Raw genomic sequence first — 23998 nt, forward strand, 5'->3', positions numbered from 1 at the left:
TTTATCCATATAACAGTAAATAAAACTGCGTGGTACTACACAAGACAACACAACAATTATAAATGTGGTTGCGTACTTCTCAAGAAATATGGCGATAGTCACATCTTCTGCCAAAACTTATTATTACGGCTGTCTACGAGGAAATATTATTTTATTTACTTCATATTAATATCCGAATAAATGTTACGTTTTCCTTTCATAATGTTCTTTTGATGATAATGTAATTACCATTGTATTTACGCCGTTATATCCTTTGTGTTGTTTGGAAACCACGATTGGAAAATACGTTTAATAACTATTAAAATTGGCCTTAAATTACAGTTAGGGTAAAGTCATAAATTAATTACTATTGGAACGCTAATATTATGGTCTCGTTTAAGTAATTTATTATAGCTAACGAAGGAATATTAAACAATACTAAAATGAAACTTATTTATCGGCTCTAAATAATACGTGCTAGTATTATGAAAGTTTTAATTGGTCAAGTTCGCGATCCGTCAGGTAGTGTGCAGCTGTTCCTAACAGCCGTGCTAAGAGCTCAGAATTACGTCACAGCCACACCATGTGCGTCGCGAATCAAAATGTGGAGCACTTCACCCGCTTCGGAGATTGATGACGATTACTGCCTCGGAATTTATTATTACCTACTTTACAAGAACTTCTTCTATTTGGTTCACAAATACTTGTGCAATGTTCACAGTAAGTACCCTATTTGGCCCTCATAATTATTCCGTTGGGCATTGTTAATTTAATAGTTGCCGCCCCGACGTGCTCGCAGCGTTAACAAATTTTGTTTTGATCAACATTCTTAGAGGATATTCCCCAGTAAAGTTGTTTTGTAATTAATCTTCACGACTCACCCGCTCGATCTTGCTGAACTAATGAAATTGTAATTAACGTTATTACCTTTTCAATACGCTTTTCAATTTTATTGTGGGAATAGGTAAATGGGCTGTGATTAAATTGTAATTCGGTAAAGTTTAATTTAGGATTTGTAATTAATAGATAATCTATATTATGTTCTATACTATTGTAAGACATATTTACTTTGTATTTTAACAATAAATGTATTATTTATTTATTAATTACTTATTTATCATATTAAAGCATATCGACAATATCGTAAAAAAAATAAAACAGACACAGACTAGTGTTAACATCAATAAGCATTTTTAAACTAAGATAAACTATAATAATATAAAATTATATATTTAAAGCCTGAATTTTTATATCTTTAAAATGCCCAAACTGGGTCCATAAACACAGGCTACTGTTTACATCAATTTAAGATATGCACAGCATTCAAGTATAATGTATGTGCCAGTCAGTACAGTAACGTGCCCACTAAATGAAAATACAATGAGTTTATTACAAGCAACATAGTAGGATTTTAAAATACTTAAACATACATGTATTAATTAAAGGAAGCGATTTCCTATTCTAAACAAATGAATAGCGAAGCAACTTGGTACAGAGATCTCGTGCGTACCTATGTAATAATTAACTAATAAGATTAGACTTCAATTATTAACAAGTAAGTAGTACTGGCAAAGTTTTGTTATCGCAAGAAAATGTTTCTGGAGACGTATAAATTCATGAAAATAACAATATTGCCTATAAGGATTACGAAAGTTTTGCGACGCCCCCTGTGACCTAGCGATGTTGAACAAAACGACATAAATCTAAGTTAAAAGTTAATTTTGTCAATCCGGATAATTCCTCAAGGTTTAATCAGACTAAGTTGGGTGTAATTAATGTTCACTAAGGCCACACAATCTAGGAAAGCTTCGGCTTAGCCCGCTACGGAAATCGGAGTTTGCAGCGGGCTGGGCGGGCGCGCGCGCTGGCGGGAGCGACGCGCGCCGCCGGCCGCGGCGACGGAGCGCGGCACGCCAGCCAGTGCCATGGGGGCGAGCGACCGCACGGAACGCGCCGCGCACCCGTCGCTACTCCACTACCCCCTTAATAAAATTTACGTCAGTCGTCTGTCAAAACTCAGTCGAACAAATAAGCCCACGGACCTAGTTAATTAGACGCGTCCTCCGATGGAAGTTCTAATAAAATTAATCCATAAACACTGCGGACTATCAAGTGATTAAAGTTTACCGCGTTTTTGTGCGAGTTTCAAGAACTGGAAAACTTTTTGAAGGACTTCTTCGTTCAGTTTCTATGGATGTTTGTAGGTATTATTGTGTTGTTTTTATTTATTGTTTTGATCATAATTTAGATAATATGTCTGTAGTCCAGCCTGTGACAGTTTAATTAAGGGTATAAATACTCAGCAGATGCAATAACGGTTGCGACATTTATCATTTTAAATGTATTTCGAATGATTGCTTTCATTATTTCCTTTGGTCGGATATACGTAGTGAGTTTATACATAAAAAAAAAAACATTCGTATCGTTTAATTACAATTCTCCGCGGCAATTGTTTCAGCAAAATAAAAATCAGTCACTTCTAATTGGTATATACGAAGAGGTTGAAAAATGTAATTGGGAAGAACACGAGTTGAGGATAAATTTTATTACGTCACCGAAGATGGGGACAGATGTAAGTTGAACGAATCCGTTCACTGAAACAATTGTGGCGTGATTAAAATGCAGAACAAAAGGTTCACCATTACGTGGTCGATTTCATTACGGAATTTGGTGGTGGCGGCCCCTTCTGGATTCCCGATACATCGACCTTTGGCCGGCGGCTCTTTCCCTTTTCTTTAGTAAATCACTGCTATCTACATAAAGTAACACATAAAATACCGTCGCAATTCGTTTGAATCGAACCATTGTTTAATGAATTGCCTAAACATATTTTATTCAATTGCCTTCACACCCAAATAAATCGCCTTACGAGTACAACTGGATTTGTTTAAGGCCATTCAATATTATCGGAATGTCCTCATTTCTAATTTTGTGGTCCAAATGACCGGAATTATTTACATAGCCGTAAATATGGAATGGTCTCGATGGAATGGTCTAGGGTTTGTGCTACATACTTTATAAATACCCATTACCTAGTTATGTATGGTTTTTATAATCGTATTCTTATCCTTCGTCTTATTACTTCGCCTTTAAACGAAGAAGAACTTGGTCTCAATCATGTCAGTGTCAACAAGATTTACGTAGTATTTCCAAATTGCAAATTAAATTAATTACGAAGAGATCAAGATCCGTGGTGTATTATTCTCCAATAAGGTTTATGTCCAGTACTGAATTGAAACGAGCTCCTGCTAATGATGACAAATTGCAAATTGGGCTGCGTAGAAGAATACCACTGATTACAACTATTAGCTAATTTATTGTCATTATATTACAACAAACTGTTATCATATTACTGAGTCCATTTGGTAAATATGTGTAGGTAATAATTCTTTGCATTTTTGTTGTAATAGTTGACTTAAATGTAATACTAGAAATAATTCAGTATACCCGTATTTTAGCCAGATTACTATCTTCGGACAATACAATGAAAATGTTTTTCTAACCACTCTGCTTGTGCACTGTTCTTCTTCTGGGAACACACATGTTTCACCAAGTTGACATTTTCACTTACTTTCCGATACTTGGTCTCCAAACCCTAATTGAATTGAATTTTCTATTGGATGTGTTACTAAGGATCGAAGTTACTTAGCAAACTAACCAATGAGGGTAAAGCTAACTGTCCTTTGCATTGAGTGAGGTAATGGGCCCAAGTCTTTTAAGATTGTCTTTGCCCTTTCGGTGTAGGTAAAGTTGGGACAATTTGTGATATCACTGTCTAATTGCTGTCCGTAATCCTATTGAGTCTGTAATAGGTAACCGATTAGCTCATTAAGTTGCGGGGTCAGTTTATCGTCAAATTGGCTTTCAATTAATAGGTGCACGGTACGCTTCTTTCGAAACCACTTTGATAAAGTATATCATACTCAAAAACATATTCATTACAGTACACAAAATATTAAATATCATAAAAAAATTCAATCGCAAATTTCAGTAGAAATATGGTTTGAAGCCAAAAAAATGTAGTTGTGATCCCAATTGTGCGTAGATAGCTACTGTACCTTTCTGAGAACTCGATAGAGCATCAGGTAGAGGGTCTACGCTAGATTATTCACAAAGTAATCTATCCATATCGTGCCGTCAGCCGTCGGCGTTATCACAGAAGACTCGAACATCAGAGGAACGTTAAACATCTGTTATTCTATACGTCTCATGAAATTGTTAAGAAGTATTTTCGTCTGTACATTTGAGTACCGAGTAAAACTACAGAACATCTGTTCAGTAGTCTTTTTATCTTTCAAAGAAATTAAATACGCACCCTAAATAGGTCTCGGATCTGTGAAGTGTGTACTTATTGTACCTAATCTGAGTATATGAAGTGGTTTTATTAGACCGAGATTGAAAATAAAATTAGAAGGGGCGACAAAAATATTGAAGTTATAAATCGTTTTTATAACTTTATGGCCTATTATATTCGAGATGACGTCTTCTGAGTTTTTATATAGCGAATGGAATAATTTCGAAGCGAGTAATATAAAACTACAATGAAAAACTGAAATCATTATAGCAGAAAAGCTCCAGCAGACCGAAAACATGTGTAAACTCAACCACACTCAGAGAAACAGAGGAAGTGGTCTAATCACAAAGTTTTATCTTCAACTGTGGCCTTTGAACTAAACGGATTTAACTTTTAAGACAATAACATAGAAGTGATATAACATTTTGTTCGTTAAATGGCTTATGAGGTACTTATCGCTGCAAAGTACCTACTTACTAATTACGTTTGCGTTCACAGTTCGCGGTTATCGTTTTCGGTGAAAATGTGATCGTTTCTTACACGTGTCTCTTGTTCGATCGGCCGGGTCCTCGCAAAATGGATCTATTCCGTGACTTTGCTACATATAAGACAGTAGGAGGTCACTAGGCGGAGTTTACTGCAATATTTGTAATGCCTTATGACTTTAGATATGTTATAATTCCTTAATGGTATTCTTTACTATGTACTGATTTGGTACCTAATCACTTTTAGGTAATATCAATGGTTGAAAAGCAACCAAACTAAATCGCACATAGATACGATTTCAACGTGATATTAATTGGTTAGCTATCATTAACAGGACTGTTAGCGCTGCGTCGGTTTCTGGATACGAAACAAATTGGGTTTCACAGCTTCATGATTAAAAATAGGTCGTACTAGAGCCTAAAAATATTGAATTTTGAAGCTCCGTATACTATAGGAAATATAAAAAAAAACATTTACCAGTGACAATGTGGGTGTGCTTGGAGATGGAGCTGAACATAATTTTATTAGAAAGTTTTTAAAATTTATTATATTCCACCAAACTGTAGCTGGTTAGCTAAATGATAATATAAACCTTTTTTCTACAAAAACCCAACCTCAAGACTTTGTAACAAGACTGTAAGTCGCAGGTGTAACTTTGTAGGTTTTTCTTCTTTTACCGCAAAGTTTCAGATACACATTATACAGGACAGAAAGATCTTCTTAATGTCACTTCTTATGAATCTTCAAAATCATATTACGACTCAAATAGTACGTAGAGAAGCTGCGTGTAAAATTTTCCCGAATTTTGTAAGGAAAAATAAAATTTACAGCTGAATTAATAAAATTTTGTATTGCATTCTTTTCAGAGTATACGAATGAATAGGCTTGAACCCGAATGTTTTATTGTTGACTTGATCCGCAACCGCAAAACTCAAACAACCATCCATCGCTTCCATAAAATCTTTAAAATATATTAATAAATTCTTGCCAGAAAAAACAACGGGTCGAAAAATTCATCTAAAGAGTAAAATCAATTTAAAAATATTTTAATAAATCCCTTATTAATGAGACTATTATACTTCAATATTTAAATTACACAACGTTGTTGACGATGCTTTTTAATTGGTGTTTATAAAATAAGCAATCAATGTGGTAAACGAGCCATTATTTTGTACAAAAGCTTTTGAGTTGAATTACATTATATTTTTACCGGGCCTCGGTTCGGGTAGCATCCGGCTATCTGTTGTTGCTACCAATAACATATTGATTTTAATTAACACAATATATCTAGCGCTGTTTTTCCTCAAGGGAGAAGGGGTGTGAACACAAATGTTTGATGACTTTTATTATGAGTTCCATGTGTGCACGTAATTGGGTTTCCGACAGGTTTCGATTTTATGGTATTTACAGTGGATTCTAAATAAAAATCTTCAACTTTATAATGGAATTTTGTACATCTTAAGCTCTGTATCGGATCTTTTTTTTATGGAACCATAATTCGTTCTTTAAGTCGTGACCTAATAAGCTAAAATTTTGTATGCGTTTTAACTTAACACACGCGACTTAAAGAGTTTTTAAGTCACGTGTAATAGAATGGAATATAATAGAATAGCTAGTTAGCTATGTAGATTTAAAATATGTTATGATGTACAAAAACTATCTGTCAAGACCAAAAACATTCCTCAGGCGTTTAGCAAGATACGTCCCAGTGCTCTCAAAATTGATACATTTTCTGATTTCGAATTATGATATCTAATATCGTATTTGAAGATATTATCTCGAACTAACCCTCGAACCCTTGTTCGCAGCAGCCCAAGCAGAGCATGTAATCTAAAAACCCCGAAAATAATTTAAGATCTGATCCAAGTGACCCTTGTTGTAGTCACCCAGCGACGCCCTAAGCCGATGTTAGAGGTGCCCTTAGGGCGTAGTTGGTTAACTTAGTAAGAATTCGAAATGTGGACTAATTGAGGGGTTTAAATAATCATCGTCACTGGCCTAGTTCGGTAAAGAAGACAGATGTCCTCTGATAGGGTCGCCTATTGTCATTTGTTAAGAGAATAGTTTTTAGTAGTTCAGTATTAATTTGTGATTTACTATTGTTACTTTGGTTCTACAAATAGGATATTTTGTTACCACCGTTACTTAAATAAAGACGCTCAAAAGGGTATTGTTCTATTGTCGGGGGTTTCAGGAAAATTTGTTGATTCCTGACAAAATCTCTTAAAGCAGGTAACTTAAAACCAGTCAAGTGGAGCGCGACCGCTAAGGGTTTCATTAAACGACGATTCACTTATTTTTTTGTTATTTAAATGTGCCCTTTACTTCAGAAACTAGCCAGCAGAAATTTAATTTTCTTTGTTTAATTTTCTTTCTTTATTTTGGCTAGAGGCCCCGTGGGTTGGCCATTACGAAGATTTATTTGGTTATTATAACAGAGAAACGGTTTCAACTATTCTATATTATGTATACCAACAATCTTACACATTGTTAAGACAAAGATAAAGGCTGCCTTCAAGTAGAAAAGTTAAGGTTTTCCGAACATTCTGAAAGTGGGTCGCATATAGATAGCTCAAAGAAATAAAAACGTAAAACAGACCACACACCGAATTGGGTCTCAGCCCTAAACCCTAGATAATAAATAAAATATGCGTGGCTAGGTACTTACTTAGGCATAAACATACATTACGTGGGAACCAAAGTAGCAGCTTTGGAAAACAAAAACTTACCACAAGCATCTTACATGTCGAAGTCTAATAACTTAGTTTATAATAACTACAAGTTTACAGGACTCCTATTCCATCGTTAAGCAAACAAGGTTAATTATGATAACCATTTATTATGAAGACGGGAAAAGTAAAATATTTAATTTAAAGAATATTCGTACAAGGTTTCAACCCCTTCAATTATTTCGAGTTGCTTCATTAAAAACGGTCCATTTCAGCCGACGACAGGAAAATTAAAAAGTATAAAATAACTGAGTAAAGGGGAAAGTATCATGTATTTACACGAACAAAATGCATTGGTGGCGCAATTCATGTGAAGCATGAAGAATAAACGTTGGCATATCATCTCGTTAGGAAATATGGGACACGGTGCGACGCGCTCTGCAAAATGTGTTCCATTGCTCTTTGTGTAGCCGTCTTTTGTTCACTGATCTACCCGCCTACCCACATGCCCAGCAACGTGTCGCGTCGTTTTTCAATAACTCACTGCGTTCCCTTGCTAATTAAAGGGTCGTTATAACAGGCCAGTGACATAGGATACTTTCAAACTACAAGTTGCGTTCTCTATGGCGCTCTGTGCATTAAAACGGGATGTGACCTGTTTTTGTTTTTAGACAAGTGTGTCAGTACTGTTACGGGCATACTCGTATATACATTTCATGAAAGAGAATTGTTTTTTTGCCTCTGGGGTGTTCACATGTTGTGGATAGCACTGAGTTTTAACCATATTCAGGTGTGTTACGCAACGCTACTATCATTTACCCTCCACTTCCCGAAAAGGTTGGTTAAACCCGTTCTCCGAATTTTCTCATCAAAACGGGACCGGCTCAACGTGCTATACCATAGTTCACTTGTAAAAGAGCTTACGAAATTATGGAGAACATCTACTGTTGAATTCAAAGTTCTTAAAACCTGGTTTTGCATCTTGAATTGAACCAAGAGAACAAAATGAAATATGAATGAATACTATGAATCCTAGCCGATGAACAGTAAGATATTTCAATTACTATCTGCTTGTGTATTCAGATTACTGGAAATAATGAGATGTTTCCAGCTAATTATAGAAGATTTAATTGGTCATGTATAATTAACAGGTTTCAAATACCTTCTAATGTTGTTATAGCATTAGTTTACAAACCACAAACCGTTGTTCACTCAATTAAGGACGTAAATCATAATTATATTACGCAATTAATCCAAAATGAAACACACTGTACCTACAGCCTATAGAGCGTGAAACACCCTGTATGAAATCAATGGTATTCTACAGGGTGTGCGGAGTTACAAAGCCTTCAATTAGTGAGGGATTCTCATTTCTGGCTATTTCTCGATTAATGAGGCTACACTCGCATTCCTGCCTACTTATGTTTTGTAACACACTGTGAAACGGCTCGGTTACCACGAATTTCCTTCTATTAAAGGTGCTTTAATTTTGTTGTATTTAAAAAGAGTTATTAATTATTAAATAAAATTACTACCTTGAGGTTTGAAATCCAATAAGTGATTAGTTAATACTGTGTCTTTCATAGTAACCTGCCCTTACATTTCCTTTCTAGAAATAAATTTCAAGTTACTTTTATTTTAGGCAGTAAACTTAATCCATACATTATCACTCAATCAACGCTAACGATTGCGAGCGCTAAAATGTTATAAAAACCATTTTCGCTCGAGTCAAACTTTACGTTAAATAACTGTGTACATAAGCGAATCGTGAAGTTCTTCATTTGAAACTTTTAAACAATTAACGGACTTGGTTATATTAAAGCATTGTATAGATAAGAAGAGAAGTAAAGAGAAAGAGAATAAAGTTCCAAGAGAGCAAAGTCTCACTGTAGGTGTATATAGGTATGTATATTTGAATACGAAAACTTTGTATTAAAATTAACATTGAAAACACAAAAGTAGGTCGTAAAATGGGTTAATATTTAATTGTCTAATCCCTTGAGTCGAAATTTTATATAAATTCAACATTTAAGCAAAACAAAAATGAAAACTAGAAACTTTAGTATTTTTTATCTGTCTCTACAATTATAATGTTTACTACAGCCTATATACAGTAGGTCGTGTGACGTCACAGCGTCCACGCACGCTGCTCATGAGGAAGAGTCCCTCTGTGACTCGAAAGTAGTAGAGCCTTTCTCAGTATATTTACGTGAGTAAACCGTTATTTTAAGTTAATTTATATCTGTCTATTAAATAATTATTTTCGACCTATATCGAATCATAAATATGTATAACATATTTTTAATTATTAATTAGACTTACAAAAAACTAAGTATCATTCAGCTTTCAATATCGATAAAAGATAGACCTATTTCGAAAAATATTATAAGCAAGAGTGAAATACAAGTATAAAAATATCGTTTAATCAATGGATCAATGTTTTTTCATAGATATATATTTAAATTTTATTAATACAAATATAGAATTTTGCTTATAATTTAAATTTCAGGTCACTATTTGCCTGGATTGGAATTTGAGATATTTGGAACTAGGTATATCTGCTAATTCCAGTTACTCACTTACCTATTTTAGTCGAATATGAACCTTTCAAAATTTCAAGCATCAATAAACTCAAGATGTAGGTTTAGTCTCAGAATATATTCTGCCTTAATCAAAAAGTTATTCTTCACTTATATTTCAGTCTGAACGTTTATTAAAATATATTTGAAAATTGCAATCGCTGCGCAAAATTACAAATACCTGAAGTCTTCGTTCAAAATTTAATTTATGATATTTCCAATAACTTTCAAAGCAAAGAACGTTGATTTAATACAGAGCTGCACAAAATATTCCCAGATTTAAGTCTCTATTTCTCTTGTAGGTACATTATACTAAACGCGGTTACTTACTTTCAAAATTCGTCTTTAGAGCTTGATATTGAAAAGGGCAGCCCAAATTGAAGGATTAAATGTTCCGTCTGTGTCAATATGATAAGAGCTGTGAAAGGCTCGGTTCTCAACCCCGAATAAATGTAAAATTGAAACGGAGGACAAAGAACCAGAGACGAGATTGGTCAGGACGATCGGTGACAGCTGTGTTTCATGTTGCCGCTCTCTTCACTGCGATCCTTTATGTTCCAGATGTTGTAGGACCCTTCAGACTTTCGAATACTTGCGAGCCCAAATGTATATCATTAACATTTCATCAAACAAACCTACTAGACGCAACGTGTCATTAATTTTCAATTAGATTTCCGCCAAAACACGACTAAAACAACACGAAATTAATTAATATTGTAAACTAATTTATGTGCCGAAACAAAATAAATTTGCGTTACCAAATTGCCTCTGTTATTGTCACAACAATATACTTTTTACGTAACAAAAAAAATAATCAAAACTCGAGAACTTGTTACAAGTTTCAGGAGAAAAACTTGAATTGCGGACACAAGTTGCTCCGTCGCTATATTTGAGACCTACATAAAACACGTTGTCGCTTTCGATGCGAATGTATTTGGATAAAATCTAATAAGCGTCTAAAACGTAGGAAATTTAAGGCTTTACGCGTCCAAATAAACTTAGAGATTTTATTTGTAAGAACGATACGAATGAGAGGAGATATCTTGGTGGTACAAGTTTAATTAATAGACGAGCGATTCACTTATTATTATTCCAAATTATATTCCTTTACCGAGTACTAAACTCGATTTAAGTCTTCCAATCCAAAGCAATCATTGGAAAAGAATTCGTAAAAGTTCATCGTAACGTTAATCTGTCTGGGGATCTCGGTTTATATTTGTACGCAAATCAGGCTTCTAATATTACATTTGAAATCCTCATGATACGCTTACAGGGAGCGCAGTTTGAGGGTGTTATGAAAATAAGCTCTTTTTTTCAGGTTCGGTGAGAAGTGGTATTGACATAAGATGTGTGTGATTGTGTGGCGAACTAACACTCGGAATATTGAAGTAAAGGAGTGACTCTATTGTACTGAGTACTGTGAACTTAAGCTGAGAGTGTCGTGTTAAAGTGTGATTTGGAGCGAGTATCAGGTGGTATGGAGGTCGTACCATCAAGCGGGAGCCGCATTCTCGTGGCGTTCTTTGCTACTGTCTTCTGGGGAATGGGTGAGTGTTTTAACTTAATTGATACTAATTACTTAAATGTCTTTACGGTTTGTTGTTTGCTAATGTTTGAAATTAGTTATTTCGAAACAATCTTACGTCCAGTCAGAAACAAGCATTACCTTCGTATTAACGATATAAAAATGTATTTATATAATGTTACAAAAATATTTATGTTCCCGTTATTTGGATTGTAATTAAACCTAGAGTTTTTATTCATAAATACTTACTCTATTGATACTTTTGTTCGTATAAAAATCTCTACACAATCAATACCTTGACACAAGTATGTACGTTGTTGTTTATCCAAACTGAAAACATTTTCAATCGTTTCTGTTGTTGTAACATTTTCTTTTCGATCTTTTATGTATCCTATACAGGTTAAATGCCAAGTTAGGATGTAGGGATGTGATACTAAATTCATGCGAGACAGGCCTAGAAACCGAAAGGTCATCGAGCAAAAACAATATGTCGTGTGTGGTATGTTAACTAAACTGAATAAACAACATTAACAACGAGAAACATTCGAACTCCTACAGTATAAAACATGGGAACTGTCACCCGCAACTTTGTTTGCGTGTGTTTGTCGAAAAGGTTCACGTTATAAAGTAAGCAGACACAAGTGGAATAGACACTAAATTCTAACACTTCTAAAACCACTGTTTGTTTAGTAACAGCTTGAAGTAACATATTGTTGCAAATGATTGTTAGTATCATAGTTCTACAGTCTACACACAAATAATTCTGCCTTAATTTTTGGGCAAGAGCTCTGTGATACCTACATCATGAATGTGGTAGACTCATGTTACCTAATCGAAAAAATGTAATACAAACTTTAATAACATAAACTAATCTCATTTATTTCCCAAAGGGATGAACTAAGGTGCATTCGAGTTAAATAAAAATTTCGATAATCGAATTTTGTTTTTCAAATGTGTATATCGGTCCCAAGATGCCTCAATCAACCATCAATCAACTGTTCTATCTAATCCTACTACTCAATTAGAAGTGCCAGTATACTAAACATAATATTACCATTCATGTATAAATTATATGAAATGTAATAACTGATCAAGTTAATTACGTAAGTAGATATATTTCCAACCGTTCAATGTTCTTGATTAGGTGTTAATCTGGCTATGGTTTCCGTGAAATTTAATTATCTTAAAGTGCTTTTCAATAAGATATCAATTATAGGAACGCTTCGTCGACGCGGAAGTGAATTATGTTGTAAGTACATCCTTCTCACACATACCTACCTATGTATGTATGTGTGAACATTTTGGTTTAAATTCCAAGTATCTGTATTGTTCTCTGAAATTCAAAGTTAACACAGTAAATGATCATTAAGACGATGGATTTAAACATCATTTTCGAAATTGTTTACGGTTCTATACATAATACATTGACTGATTGTATTATAATAGCTAATGTTTAAGCAATAAGGTTCTAAGTAGAACAAACAATTCTCTTCTGGCCATTGCTCAACTAGGTTAAGTTCATCCCTAGGGATGTGTCGTAACAAGCATTGCACAATGAGGGTCAGCTGGTCTATTCAGAGGGCCCCGTGGCCCTTATAGGTGTTGATAGTAGGGTGGTTTAGTGAGGTAAGGTTCCGACACACTTTACTTTTTTCTCGTAAAGCCTTTGCCTTTCCAAAGATTCTCCCGTCATTGAAAAAAAAGCAGCATCACTTTTGACTACAAGTCAATATTTTACGCCTTTTTTTGAGAGGGGAAAATAATCCAATTACTTCTCCCGCCTTGGACGAGGCGAGAAGGAGTGTCAGACTCTTCCTGACTTAAAACCACCCCGTTCCTTCTCCTGCTTTTCGAGCCGGAGCCCCGGTAAACCCGCTAGGTAGTCCACAGCTCCGGATCAGTATTTTACGCCTACTAAGTAATTAAGTATTCTCAGTCTCTTTGAGATCCCGAATACCCGGAAATATTACTCCAAACGTGTCGAACTCCTTGCTCCTTACATATCAATGTGCGATACTGTAGTCAATCCTCTGCGGAATTGGACTTTCACTCCAGTTCGAGTTAAGCCCGTAATCCAAAAGCCCCTTAAATAATTTAAGATCTGATCCAACTACCCCATGTTGCCTTTCCCTTCCCCATCGCCGTTTTAAGCCGAGATTCGTACCCAAGAACCCAACTACGGTATGCTTAGCACTATCGTAAAGTTTAGGAGCATTAGGGTGCTTTTCCATCAAAGATGTGCTTATGTAGCTATGCTACGAAGATGTAATATCTAAGCTGTGTAACTAACGCACAGGCATAGCAACGTAGCATGGCACATTTCTGGTGAAAAAGCACTCTTAAGGATTGTTTTACGACTGATTAAGTGTCTGTTAATCAAACTGATGGATATTTTGACATCTTTCCTATACATATAAAATGTGTCAAAAAGTGGGTCTCTTGTTGACACTCATTCTAACATTAAACCACATCGACACCCGCTAAGTATGTATCTGCCAGATACACGAAATGGTTTTTATTGCATTTTTAGCTTCAACGTACCTGTATTTATCTAATAATAAAATATAAAAAAAATGTAACAGCCGAACATGATTTTTTTCAGACGCATAAGTATTTATCTGAATTAGCTAGGAAATAAATACAACGTACAAATATGTAACTTCCAGTTAAATAGTAGTACGCGGGGGCATCGAGACGCGGGGTGCGGGCATCTGCCGCTCGCTCAGTTCTTCGCGGTAACAGCGAGCGGCACGCGCGAGCGGTGCGTTATATTTTATTAATATAGTGAACGCTATAAATTCTTAGTATCGTTAAAGCAAAATGCAATTAAAAGGCGACAGAATCTCACCATGTCACCACCAAATGAGATTTATTCGTCACCTAGACAGGGTAAGTCCTAATGATAATTATTATGGAATTTTAGCCATTCCCGGTGCATAAGTGTGTATCTACGTAGTTACACATTTATACACTGGATTCAATTTTAATTGTAAAATGTATCTAGGCACTTAACTACTTATTCCATGGATATCGCGTAAAATATTCGATAAATATTCCATTGAAAAAGTGTGGATGTGGCAGTTAGAGTATTTTGATACATTCTAAGACCGGAGTAAAATTATCTATGTGTTATAAAACAAAACCATAAACCTTTACAAACAAAATTTCCTTGTAAACATAAACTGTACTTAATTTTAAACTCAGTTACCAAATTTCAAACCATAGGTCCTTAAAATGACAAAGATATGACAATTTATAATTTTTGCAATCTTAAATTCGCTCTCCTGTAAAATTTAACTTTTTCAGTTACTTACTTATACTTAGGACGTGTCGACATAATTACATTATAGGTAAGTAATTTTATTGAGAACTTTAATATAAGTTGCATTACATAATGATATAAATTGATATGTTATAACGCAACTTACGAGACGGCAAGTAAGAAAATATCTAAATAAAATTGAAAGTAGATATTAACATAAAAACGCCATGATACTAGACCCAGTAAAGTAAGAAAAAAATGAAATACACTTATTATATTTTTACATTATGGATAAGGGATACGGCTTCGCGTAAAAGGTAACCAACGCCCGAAAGAGTATTAAAGTGATTGCAATATTTAACCACGTCAAAAATAAAGTAGCAAGATCAAAGGTAGATTGATATTACTTCATAATAAAAAGACTTTATTATGATAGCAGCTACCAATTTACGAGTTTTCGAAATGAAACGGGAGCACCTCTAAATACCAATTATTCTATACGCGTTTTACTTCATTATATTTTTATAACACCCTGTTTTAACGAATTTATGTTTGGGAATTAGACATTACGTTTTCTATTTAGGTAATGTAGGTATATAATAGGTACTTATCTAGTAAGCGTAATATAATAAACACCTTATATAATGTAATATTAAGGCTGTTTTTCCAGCATACATAAATGTTATTAAATAGGTATTTCTATGTCATTAGGACTAGCTACAATACTCTCTCAAGCTAAGGTTGTTTTGTATATTTTTAGGACAACTATATACATATTTTATTATATTTTCTGACTCTAGAATCGAACTTAAAGATCTTATTTTTCCTACTAAGACAAACAGTTACATCTAAGCATCTGACGTCGGAACCAAAACAAACGAGACGGATAGAAATTACTTCCTTAGGAAAATAAATATCTTTAAAACGTGCACTTACGTTAGATTGCTATTCGTAATAAGTGCTTGTAATCATACTTATGTACCTTCTATCTCTGTTCTATATATAAAGTAAAAGTAGTTGAAATATACTTATAAAACGTCGCTACGTAGGTAAGTTTGTTTAATTCACTTTACTTTTTATGATTAAAAATGGAAGCAACGAATACAACATTAACCGTAGGTGTTTAAGCTTATTTAAAATAAATCTATATAGGTATATAGTGGGCATTGTTGTATGTCACACGCGTATTTGCCATAAAAGCATTGTGGATTATATAATAATAAAAAAGAGTGATGTATTATAAAACTTAACAATGGATATTGTAACGTAATAAAATTGGTGACACGTGGGTGTTTTAGAGAGTTCTATGTCAAAGGAAAATAAATATTGTATAGGTGTAATTTTTTATAAGTATTTAAATCTACAAATATTGTTAGATAGTATATAATAAAAAGGAATCTAAATATAAACGCCATTGTCTGCGTATATCTTGGTTCTTTTTTTAAACTTGATATTTTAGTATCTTTTTTATAATATTTATCTTTTTCATAATTCTAATAAGATACATGCCAAAAACAAACTCCTCAAAATAAAAGGGATTGGTTTAAGATTAATAAAATCCTTGGGTCTTAAAAGAATTTGAGGAAATAAACCAATAAAGGCCAATTAAAGGTTAGAGCTTTACATAACATTTTTGAGTCGATTAAATAAGTTTGTAAGAACCCTTTTAGTCTTGAACCTTCAAAACTAAGTAAAATTGGATTTTAATTAAAATCTATGGGTAGCTCCAAAATCTTCATTCCAGTTTTAGTACGATGTTTGAGATTGATACGTTAGTTTATTATTTTGATTAAATTCTACAACATTTTATGAAATGGATCAATTTTCGTACGGGGTTAGGTGAATACTTAAATAGTATTAAGTAATAGTGAATACTTAAAAGTTACTTCTAATGGTTTTCTAATACTATCTACTTTTATATGCATTTGTATAGTACGGATTTAAACAGTATCATAATATCTAATTGGCTTTTTATTGAAACCAATATTGTAAATCTTATGCAGCTTATCATGAGTATAAAGGAAGGAAAGCCAGTTTATTTTCTCACAAGAGATTCAATCTTTATGAGCTACTACGAAGTTTAGGATAGGAAAATGTAATAATAATATTTCCCTCGATATAGAAGACAAGCTCATGACTTTGATCTCAGTAATAGGTTGTAATAGTACGTGACTATAATATTCTTTAATATAAAAGGACTAAGGGGGAGGCCTTTGTTCAGCAGTGGACGTCTCTCGGCTGATGATGATGATGATGAAAATAATAAAATACAGTTTAAAAGCTTTTATTTTATCGAAGAGCTAGGCAGAGGCGTTCTAACACGACGACTTGCGTGAGCGATCTAGACGCGAAGGCGATGCGATGCGGCGCGGCGCAAAAGCATGAATCTGTCAAAATTTTTAACGTGGCCAATGTGACAAACCGCACGTGGGATGCGGTAAGGCGCGGTGCGGCGTGACGTGAACGCGTGCAACTGGCTTGATATTTTCGCGCGAACTAGACGCGATTCCGTCACGTTTTTGTTTATAATTTCGGAAAGAGAAACAAAACGAGAAGATTAACAAGCACGTAGGACATAGCCGCAGCGGCGGCACGCCCCGCGTTGAATACGCTTGTCACCGTATCGCTTCGCGTTCGTTTCTGGATCGCTAACACAGGACGTCACGTTAGAGTCCACGTAATTTTATACGTCAAGAACCTAGTTTAGAAGTGAAATAAAAAATATTATTTACATTTAAAAATCTTAATTTTAAAAATAGTACACAAAAAAGTAAAGCTAATCATCAGTTTCTTTGTTCAGCTATCCACTCAAACAAATACAAACTCAAATCCAGCTACCAAAATTTAATTTCAACTTGGCTTAAATTTAAAATCGATTAAAGTCTAAAGGTTTGGATACTTAAAAGGCTTTGTAAAGCTAAGTTATTATCATGATTAGTTATGTATTCCACAAAGACTTAGTCTAGAGTCTGTTTATCAGCATCACAAGAAATCCTTTTCTATAACTAGACTGTCAAACGTAATGGCTATGAACAAATTATCAAAATAACTTGTAAATTAGACTTACTTTCTAATCAAATTCAAACTAATAAAGTCTATAATTTACAAATGAAAATTACAAATAAGTCTTATTATTCGACTACAAATTGAAATTACTCGTAAATAAATTCATATTTCAGTATCAAATGTATTTTGTGCGCGAATCGTTGGAAGTAGGGAGGATATTATTCAATCATGTCCTAGAATCTTCTATTAGGACCTTTTCGAGTCAATATATTATTATATCGCTTATGTGATAACTGTGTATTAGTGTCACTCGTGTGATTTCCAATGGCTGAAGGGTACACGGCTCGTGACTGATTGCGTTAGCTTCCGAAAAGGCACCAACTGATATAGCGTGTCGCCATTAGGGACATTTTCAATTGCCCACCCTTTACCTCAAAGTTAACTGCCTTACTCGTTACTTACACACCAAAAAGGTAACTTACAAATTAGATTTGTGCCCGTCTATTTCAGGGTTTATCATATAAACGATGTAAATACAATTATTATTTGTTACAGTTACTTCTAAATATAATAAAAGTTTGATAAGAATAAGGAGATTCCAGGAAGCATGTCTATCAATAATGCAGGCATTATTCCATTATGAAGGTCAGACGTCAGGAGTACATATCCAACTTTGATTTATAACGTAATAAGGATCGCTGGGCCAATAAAAGCGTTCCCTCCTTGAATTCCATATAATGCTCTAGCAAAGTTTTTGCGGTAACAAAAACAACTACATCTGGACGACATCTAAAGGAAAATGGAACACAAACGTAATTCAGTAAAAATGATGGAAATAGCTCTCGCTTGTCCCATGTTAACATTGAACATGTCGACACAAAAGAATTATGAATGAGCTTCTATTTATTTCGTTGTATTATACGAAATATAATATTATCGCTTGATAAACAATAAAGAATCTCAATTTAGTTTACGTTGAAGGCGAAAAGCAAGATCCCTTTTGTTTTACTGTCAGAGTTTCCAATAAAGCGACTATAAAGTTACGCTTGTTTCAGACCCAGGCCGAAATGTTCATCATTTAGGTGACTTATAAATCGAAAAATATCTAATTCAGAAAAACATTACTCTTTCTTATTCCCGCCACGATAATTTCATAATGATATGTAAATTGATACGGCCACTAATTTCAGTAAAACCATAGCGATTTGATGCGGTACTAAATCGCACTAATTAACTATTCGCGAACATTTTAAAATTGGCGTAGAGCCCCGGTAAATTACAAATTGATCATCGAATAAATTTGTTGTAAACTAACTGTAATTAAATGATGAAATCAAACGTTCAAATAACGAAAAACTAATTACGTACGTACGTTTATTTGTACGTAGCGTGTAAGTACTAGCGTGTGAGCTCATGCATATTAGTATATAGCTGTTAATTGTCGCTCGTAGAAGTAATAGAATTTCTTCTGAAGAAATTAGTCCTAAAGGGTTCAAGTAACACTAGACGACGGGAGGAAGTCACATTCGCACTCGTTGTCGTCAAATAAATTAACCCTTGTCTCTAGGAGCCATTAAAATGACATTTGTATCACTCGCTGGCAGGAAACTACCAATCTGTCTCAGTCAGTGCCAATTGGTGCAAACATATCTCCATTTTGGTCAAAACCAAACCCGTTTGTTAGACAAACATCGCCTTTTGCTGACTTTTCACGGATTTGTTGGAACAGAAGTAAATTTTCATCAGTAAAACGTATCTGTTTACAATCAATCGTCGAATTAGGCTTCGTAATAAGTTTTGTAACTTTGAGAGAAAAACAAGTTAGTCGGGCGTGATTTGCCCCGTTTTTGGCATCGATTTTGTTCGAAAAGCTGCCTGGAAAAGTCTAAAAGTCGGATTACCTTTTGTGATATTTGATAGGATTCGTGTGGTTATTGTTATTCACGTATACGCATACAACTTTATCACAATTATGTCATAGATTATCCTGTGGATATAACTAATCAACAAAGAGACTGGGCCGTATTGCTGGAGCGCAAGTTTGGCTTGTTTCCAACCATTTTAGCCAGTGTGATTGTAGTATGATTTTATAAGTAAGGGAATTCAGTAAGTGTATCACTAACACTTCTAACGACCATATTCACAGACATGGAAAACATTTTGTGAATAAAACTTGTTGTGTTTGTGAAATTTGTACAATTGTTGTATACGACTCATTTATATCCAAGTTTTATAAAGAGTAGGAGAAAAAATGTCTTTTCGACATAACATTTTTTACGGAAATAAACTAGTTTCAAGGATAATTTCATGGTTTGTTAATCTTTTACACGTTTCCCGGCGGTACAAAATGTCCCCAGCGAAGTGCGCTGCGAGTGTACCGAATGTCGGGAAATTCATTGTATTACATTCAAGTAAAAGTAAATATTAGAAATTATTATTCTAGTAAGGTAAACTTTTCCTTTTACTCCCGCCAGAGCGAGCGATAAAGTCTAGTTTTCCACCTTTTATTGCTCTACGTCTACAGCCAATTGGGTTTATGATTTTAGTTTACTTTTATTTTTTTAGTTTGTTACTTAGTTTTTTCAAGCTCCAAAAAATTTAAACTGCTGTTTTAAAAGTATGTTAACTATGTTCTAGTTTTTGAGGCTATCTAAGCTGTAATATTTTAGTGTCCACGCCGATCAATAGATCAATGCAATTAAATATCGAATGTCGGCCATCCGCGCGTTGATTTCAGCGCGACACAATTTGTTCGCGTCATGACGTCAAGCTTAGCGACCGAAGCAGGGAGACACTTTATTGTAATAATAGATTGCCAATTATTTCCTTAACTCCCCATATTTGTCTGTATTTAGTGGAACATTTTAGGCGCCATTCCAGCTACCTACAAAGAACTGATTGAATGATAAAAACGTAATCATCTTTGCAAGAAGTCTTTGATTTTCATTTATGAATTTTTAAACAAGGAAAATGTGACTAGAGGGTTACCTGAACAAACATTGAATGTACCGGGAAAGATTTGGCTCCAGTACGACCATTGGACGCTACCCTTTCTGTTTCTATTTTCGTACATAATAAAGTAAGTAATTTTACATATACTTAAGCTTAGGTCCTGTGAGTGGGTAGTCCTTATCTTTAATCTCAGTCTTTCTATATTAGTGACCTGTGTTACTAGTATTGTAACTTTCCATTTAAGCTAGTATATATACCAGTAAGTACGAAGGCCTTACTTAGCTTAGTAATGAGGCCTCGCAAGTTTTAGTCTGTCTTAATGTCAGGTCCTGACTTAGTCTGAAACAAAGGCTACGCGGTCGACTCAGACTTTCCAACTCGCCACATTAAGTTGATTCATCAATCTTTCATTCATGTGCACTCGACCTTAGCAAAAGGTTTACTTTGTTGATTAATGGAAATAGAAAATTTTTAACTGGATTTAAATTATTTATTTAAGTTACAAAAAAAAAGATCGGGATGTGAATAAGTTATAAGAAAATGCATGAGAATTGATACTAGCAATAGTTATGGATTAAGTTCTAAGTAGTTTTGTTAAAGTATGTATTAGTCGGATTCGTTAACAATTTCTATGACGATACCGCAGCTGCGGACCGACTAAGTTTATTGAAAACTTTAATATTCTCTCATTCTGGTATGTTGGTAATAATTTGGGATTGTGTAGAAAAGCTTTTGATAGCTAAAACCTACTGTTTTATTTACAGCTAAAGATTGAAATTGTAAACAAATGAGATACAGAATATTTTTCAGTTAAATAATACAATTACACTTTACTAGCTTCTGCCAGCGGCTTCGTCCGCGTAAGCGTGGGATAAAAAGTATCCTATAACCCAAATCAGCTCATACCCTGTCTGTATATCAAATTTCATTAAAATCCGTTCAGTAGTTTCAGTGTGATTGACGGACAAACATACAAACAAACAAACTTTCACATTTATAATATTAGTGTGGTGGTCAGGGAATTAAAACAATATGATGTTTATCAGCCCACCTATGGATTATGACAAGACTTGTTTGTGTAAAAATCTTCATCATTATAATCTCTGTTTTACAAAACCACGTAACTTGTTCGTGCCAGCCAGGTGATGATTTCGTAGTGACTTAAGCCCCTTACTTGAATAGATAATGAACTCAAGCGTATTAGTATTATCATATTAAATAACAAAGCCTATCTAATCAACGATACTAGATACTATACCCATTAATAAAGTTTCCACTCGATAACGACAATGAATGAGTAATCAGCCGTTGTATAATAACATCTGACGATAGATTACAGTTTTCCATAAATTGAAACTTTTGTGCGTTCCGCTCTCGCCGCCCACTGAAGGGGACCAAGTTAATATCTTAGAAAGATTGAAGATTGTAAATGGTTACTCATCCAATTAGATGGTAGCTGTAACAAACATCGCTCAACCGCCGCGGTTAACTGAGTAAACGTAACTAAACTAATTATTTTATCCCTTTTATCATCAATATTACTAAACGTACCAAAATCTTAACGAAACAAATTACTTAGTAAAGTGATCTTGGCAGCTACGCAATATTGGGTTGGTAGCAGGGGCCCGCAATGTAATTCAATGAAGCAAACAGTGGCTCGGGGCTGTGTAGCTATACACACAGTACACAGAACACACAGGCCGAACCCAAAGTCATTGATATCTCCTGCTAAAGTGTCCGCATGATTGATCGACTCCGCGGCGTTCCTTTCAGGCTCACATTGATATTTCATCCCTTATTTAGCTTTCAAGTGATTTGTACATTATTTTCTTTGAGACATGTTATGTTATAAGGCGAATAAATACGGCACAATATAATGTTATGATGTTATTTCGTTTGGTTTTATGTCAGCTGCGTGATTGGCATTCAGTGAGTTGTGGGACAGCTCGTTCTATTTCAAATGTCATCGTGAATACTTGTCCCGCACAATAAAATTAAGTGTCCGCCTTCATATCCATCCCGGTTTTACGATTGTTCTATACTCTATGAGCGAATATATTACGGATGTCATGAATATATTTTACTGCAGTTGCTTCAGTGTGATGTTCTATTTATTACAGATTATTTATGTTAATTCTCCATAACGAGTAGGTCGTGGAGCAAATATTAGAGTTCAAATACGCATATATCGTGATGGTTGTTAGTCAAATTAAATTGGTCACCGAAATTAGAAGGAGCGTAACATTGGGTTGCGTTTATGTGAACGTTCGTGTGAGCTGCAAGTTGCCGCGTCTCGTAAAGTAGATAATTGCACAACTTGTGAACGTTCCCAGAAACTTGTGTACATACTGAATCTTCCTATGTGCATGTATTTAGGAACGTATCAAACTGTGTTCTAGGAAACACGAGTGAAGCTTAACCGCCGCGAGATAAATTAGATCGCCAGCGCTTGCCTGTTGTTGATGTTATGAAATTATTTCTCGTTACTTAAGTACCGATAACGGGATATTGTTTAATTAACTTGAGGTTTATAGCACTTACATGGTGATGTTATTTACGCCATAAATGTGGATAAAATTAAATTCATCTCGCAAACTCTAGGTACAACCTAAAGCACTTAGGTACGTTTTGTTGCTCTAATGTCTGCCATATACATATTATGTAAGTATTTGTCGTATATATCTGCAGATTAACAGTATCTATATTCTTATATAATAAATAATCAGACTTGATAATAAATTGAATTATTTTTAATTAATCCATTCACATACATAATGGTGCATAATTTCTTTTTAATAAACTAGATAGACGTAATTTGGAAATATGTTAAAACAGAAGATATTAATCTACAGTGTTTTAAAGTTCTAAATATAAAAATACGTAGTCTTGTAGTCAATTATTATGTTATCGGCTTACTCACGTAACTGTTTGACGAGAAACTGAACTAGTTTCACACACGTCGCGACACGCGTCGTGGAATGCTGCTCATGAATATAAGCCTCTAGCATGTCTTGAAACTAGTCGAGTTCCTCGTCAAACAGTTACGTGAGTAAGCCGATAACATAGTAATTAATTTAGTATGTCTCACAAATGTTATAATAAAATTATAGTCTAGTAGTCATAGTCTATCTGTCTGATATCTAAAAATATATAAACAGTGTTTGTTATAAGTACATAACTACCTAATTAATCATAGATCTTAAAATAAATCAAAGGAGCATCATCATGGTGACAATGTATTTTAGA

At 34.4% G+C, this 23998-nt stretch overlaps 1 protein-coding gene across 2 annotated transcripts in view; it reads left to right on the forward strand.

The window, feature by feature from the left end:
• Window positions 1-1879: 1879 nt before the first annotated feature.
• The window catches only part of LOC118261833 (uncharacterized), a 61291-nt gene continuing 39172 nt past the window's right edge, over window positions 1880-23998 (forward strand). Inside the window, exons 1-2 of one of the 2 annotated variants that reach the window (XM_035572824.2) lie at window positions 1880-2183; window positions 11326-11554. In XM_035572824.2, the coding sequence (XP_035428717.1) occupies window positions 11485-11554 (70 nt within the window). In that variant the 5' untranslated portion in view covers window positions 1880-2183; window positions 11326-11484. The remainder of the gene's footprint in view (window positions 2184-11325; window positions 11555-23998) is intronic. The other variant, XM_035572823.2, reaches the window with a different exon arrangement.

This window comes from Spodoptera frugiperda, chromosome 20 (assembly GCF_023101765.2).
Source record: "Spodoptera frugiperda isolate SF20-4 chromosome 20, AGI-APGP_CSIRO_Sfru_2.0, whole genome shotgun sequence".
NCBI lineage: Eukaryota > Metazoa > Arthropoda > Insecta > Lepidoptera > Noctuidae > Spodoptera > Spodoptera frugiperda.